The sequence below is a fragment of the Myotis davidii genome, unplaced genomic scaffold, assembly GCF_000327345.1.
Source record: "Myotis davidii unplaced genomic scaffold, ASM32734v1 scaffold149, whole genome shotgun sequence".
Lineage (NCBI taxonomy): Eukaryota > Metazoa > Chordata > Mammalia > Chiroptera > Vespertilionidae > Myotis > Myotis davidii.
In genome coordinates this window covers 1569100-1584024 of record NW_006352194.1, presented here as the reverse complement: position 1 = coordinate 1584024, position 14925 = coordinate 1569100, and the positions used below count along the sequence as shown (strand labels likewise).

General features: G+C 48.2%; 1 protein-coding gene across 1 annotated transcript; it reads left to right on the top strand.

Moving 5' to 3' along the window:
• Positions 1 to 2578: 2578 nt before the first annotated feature.
• Positions 2579 to 14431, top strand: LIN28A (lin-28 homolog A (C. elegans)). The gene is made up of 4 exons (XM_006777502.1): positions 2579 to 2609; positions 3072 to 3256; positions 12556 to 12740; positions 14215 to 14431. Exons 1-4 carry the CDS (start codon positions 2579 to 2581, stop codon positions 14429 to 14431), a joined length of 618 nt encoding a protein of 205 aa, XP_006777565.1.
• The last annotated feature ends 494 nt before the right edge of the window (positions 14432 to 14925 follow it).

The following is a 14925-nucleotide window of genomic DNA, read 5'->3' as shown; positions in this document are numbered from 1 at the left end:
CTTGAAAACAGGATTCGTTTTTTATGCTCTGGTTTACTTTGAATGAGAAAATATCGCCTCTTTCCTCACCCTCATGGCCATGTTCAAAGGTATACCCATTTTTTTGAGGGGAGTTTGAGATACCTGTACTGCCCTTATGGGATCATGTATTGATGGAAATGTCCTCTTTAGCATTCAGGAGAAACCCTTCATTCGTCTCAAGTCTATCAGAGTCACGGGGCTGGGGGGGGGGGGGGGGGAGTGGAAACCTCTGGGATTGGATAAAAATTAAAATAAAATGACAGACACATACCTCTCTTACTTGGGTTGGTGTACGATAGGTAACGGTCAGCAATGTACTCAATAAAAATGAGGGGATTTAAAAAGGAAAACTACACCCTAGCCGATTTGGCTCAGCGCTGGGGGGGGGGGGTGTGGAGGATGAGAAGAATCAGGTTTTCTGGGAAGGACTTGGAGGTGGAGACTCAAGAAGGCATTCTCAAAGCTGGAAGCCAGCAGAGCGAGGCTTAATTCAGCACCGTGGACAGCGCTCCCGGGGTCTTCAGGACCCTGGACAGAGAAACTAGTGGCGACTGCCGGGAGAACGCATCTCACGTGAGAGCGGATCAAGGGAAACCAGAACACGAAACTCCCTACTCTCAGAGTCTCTTTTCTTCAGCACTCTTCAGTTACCCGACCTCAATCACTCCTGAATATTAGGAACAGAGGTACAGGGAGTGAACATATTTTTTAAGGGCGCTAGTAACCGGAGGAGACAAGACTGTTATGTGGGGAGGTGTAAGTAAATAAAAAAGACTTTGGCTGATGTTCTCAGAAAACTCTTGCAAGATCTCAATTAGGATTCTCAGCTGAGAGCGGGGGGTTAATGGTCTGTATTTTTTAGGCTGAATAACAAAGGGCCACCGTTGTTGTTTTTATCACCCAATCCTTCCCCCATCTCTTACACTCGAGTTTTATCTCTTGGGCAGCACCCCATGTAGGAAAGAGAAATAATCTGTCCACGGTCCCTTGCTCTCCTCGCCACACCTACCTCTTCCCTACCACCATTCATCTCCTTTCTCTTTCCCAAATGCATTCGTGCGCGCGAGCACAAGGGCGCAGGGTGAAAAGCAGTTGAGTGTTTGCACACTTGGTGGAGAAAATTGAATTCAGAGCAAGCGGAAGCCCCCGAAAGCAGGCTCTGTCCCTTTAAATGGGTTGCAGCAGTGGGGGAGGGGAACTGGCCGGAGCTGGCATTGTCCAGTTTGAACTGAGCACCGGAAGTGAAGGGGCAGGGCCAGGGCCGTGCACTGAGCCCCGGGCCATTGTCCATCTCCGACCAGGGCAATAGCCACCCCCATGGCCAAGCCGCTTTATCTCCTACAAGGGGAGGCTGCTTCTTAAAACCAGGAGAGCCCCAACTCGAGTTTTCCCACCAACCCCACGGTGGGGAGGGAGCACGCTTTAGGGTGGGACTGAAACGTGGATGGTCTGGGAGCCTGAGTGTCCGGAGGCTGGAGGAAATGCCTGGACCCACGTCCCCACCTAGTTCCTCTCCCGGCAACTGCTAGGGAGATGGGGATGGGGGGAGCACGCGGGCCGCTGGTGGAGAGAGGAACGCGCTTCAAGCCTCTTTGGGTTCCTCCTGCTCTGTCAGAAAGCTCCACGTGGGGTCAACTTTAGACACAGATTTGGAAAGAAAGAAGCAAGGATTCTTTACACAGAATCAATTAGGAGCGCTCTGAGACACTCAGAAAAACTCAGTCGGTAACTCAGGGAAGCAGAGACACTCAGAGACGAACAGACTTGGAGAGGCAGCGCCTTGGTCTGGACTGGAGATCAGTCCTTCGGGGTCTCCAGCCTCCCCCGCTTCCCCCCACGCCCCGCCCCCCCTGCCCGCCCGGCTTCCCCATCCCAGGCTTCCTGGTATCGTGAACTCCAGGTCTATCTAATTCATCCATTTCTCCCTTGACAGGTGGTTTGTGTCTCTGATTGGCCAGCGCTGCCAGGCTCACACCTCCCTCCCCCAACTCTCTGGAATGTATAATTATCTGCGCGGGGGGTGGGGGTGGTGTGTGAGTGTGTGTGGGAGCAGTCACATGGTTTTAAAACTACCCCCCCCACAGACATACACACACAGGCACACACACACAGTACCCTCACCTGTATGCTGCTTTGGGGACCCCCCACCCCAATGAGTCCTTAAAGTGAAGGATTTCAAATTCCGAGTACTCAATACTCGTAGGGCTGACGGCCCCTATTTCCAGATGTGTGTGGCGAGGGGGTGTCAAACCTCCAGGTTCTGAGAAGGGACACCCCAGAGGTGTCAGAGGACGCAGAGTGGGGGAGGGCAGGAGCTGGAGTCGGAGGGAGAGGGAGGGGAAAGACGAGGGAGGAGAGGGGAGGGGGCTGCCCGCGGGGGGTTGGGTCATTGTCTTTTAGAATTTGGGAGCCTTTGAAAAGCCGTGGGCCCTCCCACCGCTATTGTGCTGGGGAAGATGTAGCAGCCTCTTCTCAGAGCCACCCCTTTGCCTCCGGACTTCTCTGGGGCCAGCAGCCGCCCGACCTGGGGCCCGGGCCGCGGGCCTAGCCGACTACCATGGGCTCCGTGTCAAACCAGCAGTTTGCAGGTTCGAGCTTGGTACTTACTGGGGTCACCCTAGGCTGCTGGGGCGCCCAGAAACCACTTAAAAGGGAAGTGGGAAAGTGTCCTCCGGGCTGGCCGAAGGACCAAGTCTGTGCGGCCTCCTGCTCCAGGGGGCCATCCCTGGAGCAAAGAACGCTGGTGTCCCCGAGGCGTGCACACAGAGGCTGTGGGGGCAGCGGGAGAGGAGAGGAGGGGCCTGTCCGGCGGTCTGTCCCGGGCAACGTGTTGTGGGAAAAGGAGCAAAACTTTCGGGGCACCGCTGGCCTCCGTGCAAGGTTGGGGAGCGCGGGAGGCAGCCGGGCCAGGTCTTTAACCGCCGGCTGCTTGGTAGCTGCAGCCTCCGGGGTGTGCACCCACGGGCTGGACCGTCCGGGGTCCCAGCCGGGAGTCTGAGAGGGTCCTCCAACCCCGTGGCCCCCCAGCTGAGCGCCCTCCCCGTTTCCAGGTGGCTGCGCCAAGGCGCCAGAGGAGGCGCGGGAGGACGCTGCCGGGGCGGCGGAGGAGCCGCAGCTGCTGCACGGAGCCGGCATCTGTAAGTGGTTCAACGTGCGCATGGGGTTCGGCTTCCTGTCCATGACCGCCCGCGCGGGGGTCGCGCTCGACCCACCCGTGGATGTCTTTGTGCACCAGGTGAGACCGGTTCTGGTAACTTTAGCGGGAAGGGGATGTGGGCGCGCATATTCAGGGGTGGGCGGCCACGCGGGGCCACTGGACTGAGGGAGCTCCAGGGCCCTCATTGTGCGTCCCCATCTGTGCGGTAGAGCCCCGGACCTGACTCCTGGTAACTCCTACAGGACGAGAGCGAGCGGCCGGGCCATTATCAGCACCTCCCACCCCCTTCCGGGAACCCTTCTGGCTCACCACGTGTTTGTTACCTCTTTCCCCTGGGAAGGAGGCAGGGGCAAGGAGGTGACCCCATGTGGCAGAAACTAAGGTTGTATTGTGCTTGCGGGTGGGGGGAGGGCGAGCAGGCCGGCCAAGGAAGCACATGCCCGGCTATAGCGGGGCCCTCAGCGCCCAGCGCTTTTCACTAACTTCTGAGTGGAGCTCCCCGCGGGGAGAGGGAGGGAAACCTCTCTGGGATCCAACGGGGGGTAAAGCTACGAAGTCCGTCCGATCTCCTAAAACTCAATCCCTGCGGCCTAGGTGGGTTTGTCAGATCCTTAAAGGGTCTATCTGGGGGCTTGAAAGCTTGTCCAAACGACCAGTCTCGGCCACAGTTCACCAAGCGGGCTTTTTGCTGTCCAGTTCCTACCAGAAAGGGAAGCTTAAGGAGCCCAGGCCTTAGATTCCTGAGCCAGGCTGGGAGGGAGTTAGGTCGCAACCCCAAGTTCTCTGTTAAAGCAAAGCAGCAGGGTGGGGGTGAAATTCAGGGTCGCAGGGCATGGGGTGGAGGGAGGCCAGCCTCTGGACCTATTCTCAGCTTGTCATTTATGGCCCCAGACAGCCATTCATGCTGTCCGAACATTGCCAGCCTCAAACAAGTTGCCAGGGACTTTAGGATTCCTCCTTCCTGGCCTCCCTCTCACCTCTTCCTAAATACCTTCCGGTGGTCCTGGGGCACCAGCTCCCCATTACATGGAGAGGAAGTTGCTGCCTGTGTTCCTTTCAGTTTTGGAGGTTTAGGGTTGGGCCTGAGAAAAAGAAATTTGCTAACCCCAGGCCAAGTAGGTTGGCACTGAGGCCGGGCAGGGAGGGGTTACTTGGGGAAGGTTGGCTTTAGGAGCCATGGGGGAGGGGAAAGGAGGATGTGAGGATTAAGGGTTGGAGCCTGAGGGATGGTATTCTGGAGGGGGAGGGGTGGAGAAGGGAGATGCTGGATGGACTGGTTGGAAGTCCTCATCGAGGGTGTAGAGTGAGGGCAACAAGGGAGATAGAGGATGCAAGGAGATGGGGACTGGCCAGTTAATGCTGGTGACTTGGGGTCACTGGACTGCTTGAACATCACTAGACAACTAGTTCTAGTTAGTGACATGGCCACCTTTCCTGTCTCATTTACATATGTGTTTGATAACCACAGGAAGTAATTGTGGGAGAAAGAAAGGAATTGGCCTCTTTAGATCTATTAAATCACTTTATTACAGGAACCAGCTTTGAATGGCCCTCCTCAGCAGGGTGCCAGCCCCCCCACTGCCATTTATCGGATCACAAAGAGATTATAATCCTTCCTGGTCTGGAGATGGACTAGACAGCTGCCCCAACTTTGGGAGTCTTGGAGGAAGAGTCAGAACCAACATTTTCTTGCTTTCATTCCTAAGGCTGCTAAATAGGGAGGGGTTTAGGGGAATGTAACCCCATCAAGAAACTTTCCTCTACCCTCAAGGTTCTTTTGGCTGGTCTAATCCAGTAGACATTAGACAGATTAGTAAGAGAGAATAACTGAATTTAATATATATGTTTGGGAACCCCCACATATAGGAGAGTCAGAGACCCCACATGCACATTATAAAAATATAAAGGGAACATGGGTGTGTAAGACATTCTGAGCTAGGGATGAGGTACGGTGCCCTGGGGGCTTTAAAGAGTTATTGCAGTACAATAAGAGCAAATGTTTAGTAAATAGAAGTTTGTCCTGCTCTGTAGATAGGTCAATGAGGTCATCTCTGATAAACTCTTACTATGGGCAAGGCCCCTAATTCAAGTTCCTACAGGTAGGGGCAGAAGTCTCTCTTGAAAACAATCCACATACCACAGAGGCACATCTTGGTGTGACTAGTTCTGAACTCCCACAGTGATAATCAAAGCCTGGGGAAGATTTTCCTGAGCAAATGGATCTATGCGTCAAGGCACTTAACCTTAGGATCGAAAGCAACTGGAAATATTAGATGGCATAGAGCAGGAACCTTCAGGTTTGGGGAGTAGAGCCCACACCATCCGTTTCAGATGGGTTAGCCAGGAGATGATCTGGACTTCAGAGTTTTGGAAGGACATTCCACAGTTGAATAAGTTATCTGGAGGGAGTTGAGCTGGGATAAGGAATCAAGAATTTATGACCAACAGTCATGGGACAGTGACTGAGCCTTACTTGATAGGTCTTGATAGCACACTGCCTGGGCTTGAATTAATCATCAAACCCTATCGTAGCAGTAAGTTAAACTAATGATTTCAGTCCCTGCACTTGAGAAATTTGAATTATTTTTTTTGGAAATCTAGTAGAGAGGAATTAAGTCGTTGTAAGATGATCCTTAAATATTGTCCTGGGGGAGGAAAGTGTTCCCAAAGTGGAGGAAGGATAAGACGTTTCTCTTTAAGAAGAAAACCACCCCTTCTTTGGCTGCTGCTGATGGGCACCCTGGAGTTGGGGTGCAGGTGGTGAGAAGGATATAATTGTTCTAAGGAAAGATCTGCCAGGGGAGGTGGTCTGGGAGCCCTTTTTTAAGGAGAGAGGAAGGGGGAAAAGAAATTTAACATTTTCTTTTCCCTTTCCAAGTGGGCCTATTTAGTGCCTAACCCAGCCGTGGGCAAACTACTGCCCGCCGGATCCGGCCAGTTTGAAATGAATAAAACTATTGAAAAAAAAGACCGTACCCTTTAATGTAATGATGTTTACTTTGAATTTATATTAGTTCACACAAACACTCCATCCATGCTTTTGTTCCGGCCCTCCGGTCCAGTTTAAGAACCCATTGTGGCCCTCGAATCAAAAAGTTTGCCCATCCCTGGCCTAACTACTACTGTTCTTATGCTCCCTCTCACTTTATGTCCCCCAGGTATGAATGAGTGAGAAACAAAATCAGCCTTAGCCTTTAAAAAAATAAAGCAGCGATTTCTCATCAGCCCTAGGTATTTGGATCTGGAATTCTGTCTCCTGCACATCCCCCAACTGGGGATCGAACCCACCACCTTTTGGTGTAAGGGATGATGCTCCAACCAACTGAGCCACACCGGCCAGGGCCCAAATATTTAAGAAGTAGCTTTCTGGCTAAAGGGCTCTATTAGAAGACTTGAAGGCAAAAGAAGAGCCCTAATTTGACCTAGGAACTGAGTTTGGGTTGGGGGAGGGGGGTAGTATGTGTGTAAAGAGATCTTTCACCTGGTTTATAACATTTCTGGTGCCTCTGATTACTCACCTCATATCTAGGTCAGTGATGTACTTGTCTTATCCCCTCGCCTAACCTGTAAGCTCTTCGAAGAGAGGGACCACCTAGCTGTCTAGTTCACAGTTGGTAGGCAGAAGGAATGAATGCGAAGAAGCATGGGACTCCTGAGGAATCTGATACACAAACAGTTTGGGGGCCTTGTCAGCAGAAGTCTTCCTCAGGGGCAAAAGCCTGGAAATGGGGAGGGGATGTTCACTGTTGGCTGCTCTCTGGTTGGCGGTCATTCATTAGTTATTTCCATCTTCATAGGGTAAAACATTAAGAAAGAATGAATCACTTTGACTTTCAAGGATGTTGGTAGAGAAGTACCTGGGTTACTTGGGTCCTTTCTGAGGAGACATGCTTACTACACAATGTCCCCAGTAAAGGCTGAGCCACCATCCTGAGCAAAGCTTCCACTATGACAAATTTAGAACTTGTATTTGGTGACATTACTACTTGCCCTGTATGTCATTTTCAGTGACTTTCTCCAGGGCAGATAGATTCTGGAACATTCTTAATCAAAGCATAACGCTGTCCTTCTGGAATTCCCATCCTTCTGGGTTAAATTTGGGGGTGGGGTGGAGAGAAAACCTCAACCCCTCCTTCCTGCGGGCATGAATGGTAATTGCTTAATTACTATGTGTTAAGTCTTGGGAGGTCAAAGAAGGTGGTGGAGGAGGAAGACAAAGCTTTAAAGAATAGTACATAATTCATACAGACTAATTTTAAATTATCTCAGCTTGGAGTTAGTGTAATTTAGATAGGAATCCGAAATCCAAGTTAATGGCTTTTGTAAATGGCACAGGAGCAGGGTTATTGGCTTAAAACTCCAAGATTCTCTCTTCGATGCTCTGAGTGGGAGGATGGGGGCAGGGTGAGGAGTAAGCACCCCACCTAATCAGGACTCACCCTGGACAGGTCCCCATCTGAGTTCAGTCTCCTTGAAACTCCGTTTTCCTGCGGACAGAAGAGATGTGCACCCAAAGTTGCTGGGAAGAGAAATCTAGGCGAACACTTATGTTCACAGGCAACTCCTTCCTGCTGCTGGTCTCCCTCTGGCTGCCTTTGTATACCAATGGGCTGATGAGCAGCACCATCTGGTGGAGAACTCCAGGCAGGAGCTGTGGTCCTGGCTACTATGTCTGAGCAGGAGTGTGTGTGTGTGTGTGTGTGTGTGTGTGTAGGTTTTGTGTGTGTGTGTGTGTGTGTGTGTGTGGTGGCAGGGGGGGCGCTCTGGACAGATCTTTTCTCATCCTCCCTAACAGAGAACCAGTTGGTTTGTTCTAGCCACACCAAACCCTCTACTTTCAGAAATGAAGCTCAGGTCCAATTCTGAGAACACCACAGGACTGAGTCATAAAATTTCGCCTGCTTTTTACTTATTTATTTATTTTTAATATTTTTATTGATTTCAGAGAGGAAGGGATAGGGAGATAGAAACATCAACGATGAGAATCATTGATCGGCTGCCTCCTGCATGCCATGTACTGGGGATCGAGCCTGGGACCCTTCAGTCTGTAGGCCGGTGCTCTAGCCACTGAGCCAAACCAGCCAGGGCGCTTTATACTTTTTTAATAACATATTTTTACTTATTGATTTCAGAGAGGAAGGGAGAAGGAGAGATAGAAACATTAAGGATGAGAGAGAATCATTGATCAAATCCCTCCTGCATGCCCCCCACTGGGGATTGAGCCCAAAACACTGACCAGGAATCAAACCATGACCTCCTGGTTCGTTGGTCGATGCTCAACCACTGAGCCACACCGGTCGGGCTGCTTTTTACTTTTTAAACCGGGCTATTAGAAAGTTTTAACATGTCTATGTGACTTGCATTATAGTGCATAGCGCTAGGTCTAGAGTCAGGCTAGTTGCAGTCAGTCCAGCTGTGCCCCTCACTATGAATTTGGGCAAGGTGTGCTTAACCCCTCTGCCTTCATGATGTCAGCTGTTCAGTGGGGGTCATACTAAGGCCTACCTCAGACTTGGCGTGAGTTACATGTGCTACAACATGTAAAGTGCTTAAAACTGCTTAGTAAATATTAGTAATTTTGGATAGTAGCAAACTTCGTTTATTACACAAATGTGTGTGTGCAGTGCTGGGCACCTAGATAGTCTTGAGCTGGAATATGCTGTGGGTGTTACAGAAAAGCTGGGAACCCCAGCTTTGATTCCTGTGATCAAAGCTAGTATCCTGAAATCCTGACTCTGCCACTGAGGGAGAAAGGAGTGTCGTGCCCTAGCTGGTTTGGCTCAGTGGATGGCGTGTCAGCCTCAGACTGAAGGGTCCTGGTTTCGATTCCGGTCCAAGGACACGTCCTGGCTAGCAGGCTCAATGCCCCACAGGATACCCCAGTGTGAGGTGCACAGGAGGCAGCTATCAATGATTCTCTCTCATCATTGATGTTTCTATCTCTCCCTCCCTCTCTGAAATCAATTTTAAAAAACCTTTTTTTTTTAATTTAAAAAATTAATAAAAATAAGAAAGGAATGGTGTGACAAAAAGAGGGCTATGTTAGAGCTGGCAGGAACCTCGTTAAATTGGGAAAGGAAGATTGGAGATCTGCCTCCCCCATCACTTTTAAAATAATTTATCTGAATAAGTAACTCTAATTGTGGTTCCTGTGTAAAGGATTTGACTGAAGGCACTGAATGGGAGGGGAAAGGAGAAGAGGGAAGAGAAGGAAGTCAGATCCTGTTTATTTCCATCCCTGGAAGTGTGGGGTGGAAGGAAAGATGGCTGCTGGTGGTGACTTTGGCAGACCCAGCAAGCTTGACTGGGGAAGATAGGTATCTCTACATGCATTTCTCACACAGTGACCATAACCCCTACATGAAGGAGGAAGGAAGGAACGATGAATGTGGTGGGTGGGGCTCGTGGGGGTCGGGGTGGGGGTGATGTGTGGAATCTGCAGCCTCTGGAACTCCAGGAATCTGACCATCAGAACCAACCAGTGTCAACTCTTTGTTTCCTGGGGCTGGGCTCTATTGGGGGAGCTCCAGCCTTGCCCCTCCCCCCAAGCCTTTTCTTTTTTTTGGAGGGGTTGGGGAGAGAGGCAGGCCCTGCTTTGTGTGTGGTTGGGGGCGGGGAGGGGGTGGTGGCAAGAATTTCTGGCTCCTTTCTGATGCAGGCCCTCTGAGGCTGGCTCAGTGGGGCTGCATGCTGATTACCTATCTGATAAGAGAGGAATTCAAAGTATGTGTTTTAGGAAGGGGCAGAGGGGGCAGGGAGCCACCCCTAGAGACCTCCAGTCCAAGACCGGTTATGGTGAGGTGCCTGCAGGGTTTTTTTTTTTGTTGCTGTTGTTTTTAACTATCTTAAATAGACCTTAGAGCCGCCAGTGATGGAGTGGGTGACCCAAGAGGACCAGTCAATTTCATATAGTCCCCATTTATGTTCTCTCCTTAAGCCTATAAGGAGAATTGTCCTCAGTAAATTGAGCTCAGAGATAGTTTTCTGGATTTCCACTGCTAGTTAGTGATAAAAACCCAGAGTTAAAATTCCCAGTCTCTTGACACTCGGTTCCCACTGTTACCCTACCCTGATCCAGTTTGAAGAGGTTGATAATAATTGCTACGCAGTGGAGATTTATGTGTTAAATAATTCTCATGCATAGAACCTCACAGCACTACCATAAAATTAGTATTTACTTCCATTTTGTAAGTTAGAAAGGAGGAAACAGGGCCTCAGACTCCAAACATGTTCTTAATCACTTATCTGCTGAATCACAGCCCGAGCTGGGGGTGTATCAGCCTGAGGGAAGCTGGTAATGCCTGGGCCAAGAATGCTCTTGGTTCAACTCCTCCAGTACCTCCTGATTCACTCTGGCTTGTCCCAGCTCAAAAGACAAGTCAAATCTAACTTCAAATTCACGGTAGTCACTGTGCAACGGTAGAGCCTTCTGGCAGATGCCAAGGATCTGAGGCCCAGAGGTGAATGGTTGACCACGGTCACTCTGTCAGATATTGGTAGAAGCAGTGTTTCATGAACCAGGATGTGTCTGGGGCCTGAACCTGTGCTCTTAAGCAAGAATTCCTCTCTTATCAGATAGGTATTTCTAAATTACTTCAATGGAAGTTTCGTCTTAAGCAATATCATGTAGATTAAAACAAAAATGTGAGTAACTGGGGATCCCATCTGGCTAAAGAGCATGTTTCACCTGAGACCCAGTTTGAAATAGTCTACCCCCACCACCAACAGCATAAAACACGGCTCGTTATAGTTAATCATGTTCCCTTCAGCCCCAGGACAAGGTGCACAGTGATTCCTTTTGCTTCTCTGAACCTTGCTTTCTATGATGATTACACCTTGTTGACATTTGTCAGTGTAAATGAAAGAAGGTGTAATAAAGTCCATTCTGGGGAGGGTCTGGGAGGGATGTCACCTCCAGTAACCTGTTGCTGTTAAGCAGTAAGTGGCAAGGTGGAATGGGCTGTGAGCTTCAAATCTGGAGCCCTAGGTTCTTCTGGCACCGGGTGTTGCCACTCAACTAGCTGTGCGAATAACTCCCACTTTCTTTCTTTTTTTTTTTTGAAAGCTGCTAGGTTCTTTGCAAGTGTCAATATTTTTAAATTCAGTATCTTAGTGGGATTGCTCCATATTCTAAATCAATTTTCCTTTAAAAATATTTGGTCATTTTTCCAAGTGAAATAATTAAAATCTACTTGTTCATTAATCCAAAAATGTGTGAGGCATTATTTATGTGCAAAATGCAGCAGTGAACAAGACAGGGACTCCACATTCTTTTAAATGGCTGCATGGTTGGGTTTTTGTTTTCCCAATTTTTTGTTTTGTTTTGTTAATCCTCACCTGAGGATAATTTTTCCATTGATTTTTAGTGAGAGGCAGCCAAAGGGAAGGGAGACAGGGAGAGATAGACAGAAAGAGAGGAAGGAAGGAAGGAAGGAAGGAAGGAAGGAAGGAAGAAAGAGAAACATCATTTGGTTGTCTCCTGCATGCCTGCCCCAGGGCTGGGGATCAAACCTGTAGCCCAGGTGCTCGCTGTTGACCTTGACCACCTTGACCAGGAATCAAGCCCACCACTCTTCAGTACTGACATTCTAACCACTGAGCACACCGGCCAGGGTGTTGTGTTTTTCAAACCAATTAAATTGTCATGCTGTCCTTCAAATTGCCTAGTTATATTCTGTTCTGTGGGGTTTTTTTCTTTCTGGTTTTTAGTAGCTTTTTGTAGTTTTATCTGTCTAATTATCTGTCTTGATTTTATAGTTTTGGTCCCTTTTTTAGCATTTAGATATTTAAGTTCTGGAATGTATTCTGTATGCATATGATATAAAGGGTAGAATTCTGGCTTCATTTCCGAATAGAGAACTAATGTTTTCAACAGTATTATTAAATTGTTTTTCTCATCTATTGATTTCCCCACCTATGCTTGGTTCTCCTAGTGGTCTTTCCCTTATAATCTTCTGATCCATCTGTTTGGGTCATACTGTCTTTTTCTTTCAACTTTTAGTTATTTGATATAATTTCAAACTTGGAAAGAGGTTGCAAGAATACTAAAAATTTCCATATAAGCTTTATTTTATGGTTTTTATATTTGTTGATGCCTTAAATGCTATGTTTAATTTTTTTTCCTTCTATTTTACGTAGAAATTAAAATGAGAATAGCCGTATAAAATGTAATGGCATCTGTTTATATAAAAATTGTTCTTTGTTAATGTTATGTAGATTTCTTGTTCTTAATTGTGTTGACTCTCTTTCTTTACTGATAAAATGGGAGTGTTATCACACTGATTCCTGCATTAATAGGGATTACATGTATATTACTGTTGAGGGTGTGTGTAATGATGGAGACTAACATTAAAATCTACCGTGTTCCCCTTCCGCAGAGTAAACTGCACATGGAGGGCTTCCGGAGCCTGAAGGAGGGTGAGGCGGTGGAGTTCACCTTTAAGAAGTCCGCCAAGGGCCTGGAATCTATCCGAGTCACTGGCCCTGGTGGGGTATTCTGTATTGGGAGTGAGAGGCGGCCAAAAGGGAAGAACATGCAGAAGCGCAGATCAAAGGGAGACAGGTATGGATTGGAAGGTGGCTTGTGTGGACTGGTAGAGACATGCTAAGGATGGGGAGAGCTCTCTCGATCTTGTCTCATCTCTTGGGCCAGGTTGCCATCGACCCATAAAGCAGGAGATCACAGTGCGACCCAGTTAGGGCATATGCCTGGGTTTTGAGCTCAATCCCCAGTGGTGGGGGCGTGCAGGAGGCAGCTGATCCATGATTGTCTTTTATTACGGGTGTTTCTATTTATCTCTCCCTTTCCCTTTCCTCTCTGAATCAATAAAAACCTACTTTTAAAAATAAAATAAAATAAAATGAAGCCTATCTAGATGGTTGGGGTACCTGCTATAGATGTGGAAGATGAGAAGAGAGCAGTATGTGAGGAGAGCATTTGAGAAGTAATTTTGCTCTGTGAGCTCTAGCCTCAATTACTAAGTGGGAATAGTGATATTAGCCTCACACGATTATTTTAGAACTAAAGGAGACTGATATGAAAGTGAAAGTTGTGGGGACAAGAAGATGTATCTGTACTTGTTGCTTCTTCACCAGGTCTCCATATGACTAGTCTCGTTCATCTTAGCTTTGTGCTCGAACAGATCATATAATCTGACTCCTTAGTTTTTTTAAGGGTATGTTAGGGTCTTACCTATCGCCCAAATTGCAGTGCTTAGTTGGGGTCTGTGGTTTCTATTCTTGGTATTTCAGTATTTTCAAGGTGACATGAGTCTGAAGATCATCTAGAGCAGTGGTTCTCAACCTTCTTAATGCCGTGACCCTTTAATACACTTCCTCATGTTGTGGTGACCCCCAATCATAAAATTATTTTCATTGCTACTTCATAACTGTAATTTTGTTACTGTTATGAATCGTCATGTAAATATCTGATATGAAGGATGTATTTTCATTGTTACAAATTGAACATAATTAAAGCATAGTGATTAATCACAAAGGCAATATGTAATTATGTATGCCTTTTCCAATGGTCTTAGTTGACCCCTGTGAAAGGGTCGTTTGACCCCCAAAGGAGTCGCGACCCACAGGTTGAGAACCACTGATTTAGACAATTACAGGTTTGGAAAGGATTTCAAGATATCTAGTCAGCCCTCGCTGGTTTGGCTCAGTGAATAGAGCGTTGGACTGCAGACTGAAGGGTCCCAGGTTCGATTCTGGTCAAGGGCATGTACCTCGGTTGCAGGCTTCTCCTCCCCGGACCAGGCCCTGGTCTGGGCATGTGCAGGAAGCAACCAATCAACGTGTTTCTCTTACATCAATATTTCTCTCTGTCTTTCCCCCTCTCTCTTCATCTCTCTAAAAATCAATGGAAAAATATCCTTGTTGAGGATTTTCTTTAAAAAAAGGTATCTAGTCATATTTTTCCTTTTAGAAGTGGAGAAATTGGTCTCCAAAAGGGAAGAGCCAAGTGTCCTCAGAGAAAGGCTTCTGATCTCTTCTCACTCCTTTCTCAACTTTGCCATCCTGCTTTTTACCAGGTGCTACAACTGTGGAGGTCTAGACCATCACGCAAAGGAATGCAAGCTCCCACCCCAGCCCAAGAAGTGCCACTTCTGCCAAAGCATCAGCCACACGGTGGCTTCCTGTCCACTGAAGGCCCAGCAGGCCCCCAGCTCACAGGGAAAGCCAGCCTACTTTCGGGATGAAGAAGAAGAGATCCATAGCCCTGCCCTGCTCCCAGATGCCCAGAATTGAGCCACAGTGGGTGCTGGGAGCTATGTTTTTGTGATCAGAAAGTTTCAAGGAGCAGGCATCAATCGGCAGATCGGAGAAAGTGGAGACAGGGTGGGTGGGGGCAGCAGGCACTGCCATGTATCTCTGGCCGGGTTCCACAGCCTCACCCCCTCTTCCCTCTTGTCAGGGGGGAAGGGGTGAAGCAAAGGAACTCCAACCGCATTCGACCCAAACGCCTGTGAGGGCTTTGGGGGAACTCTCTCCCTACATGCTTTTTTGAGTCTCCACCCCCAGAATCTCCAGCTATTGAAAGTGGCCTGGATAGGGAAGTTGTGTTCCTTTTAAAGAAGGACATGTAATAATGATATTTCCCCTGCCAAAGTGAAAAGATTAACATAAGACCAGACCACAAATGACTGCATTCTGTGGGAGGGACTCTCTCAGGGGTATGGCAGGGGTTTTCCACATCTTATCTCCCAGTAACCCACTCTTGGGATAGGGTGCTGAGAAAGGAG

Excerpts from the sequence above, each read along its gene's own strand:
- LIN28A (XM_006777502.1), top strand. The coding sequence starts at position 2,579 with ATGGGCTCCGTGTCAAACCAGCAGTTTGCAG. Across the intron at positions 2,610-3,071 it reads GTCAAACCAGCAGTTTGCAG|GTGGCTGCGCCAAGGCGCCA; the intron begins GTTCGAGCTTGG and ends CCCCGTTTCCAG. Across the intron at positions 12,741-14,214 it reads CGCAGATCAAAGGGAGACAG|GTGCTACAACTGTGGAGGTC; the intron begins GTATGGATTGGA and ends GCTTTTTACCAG.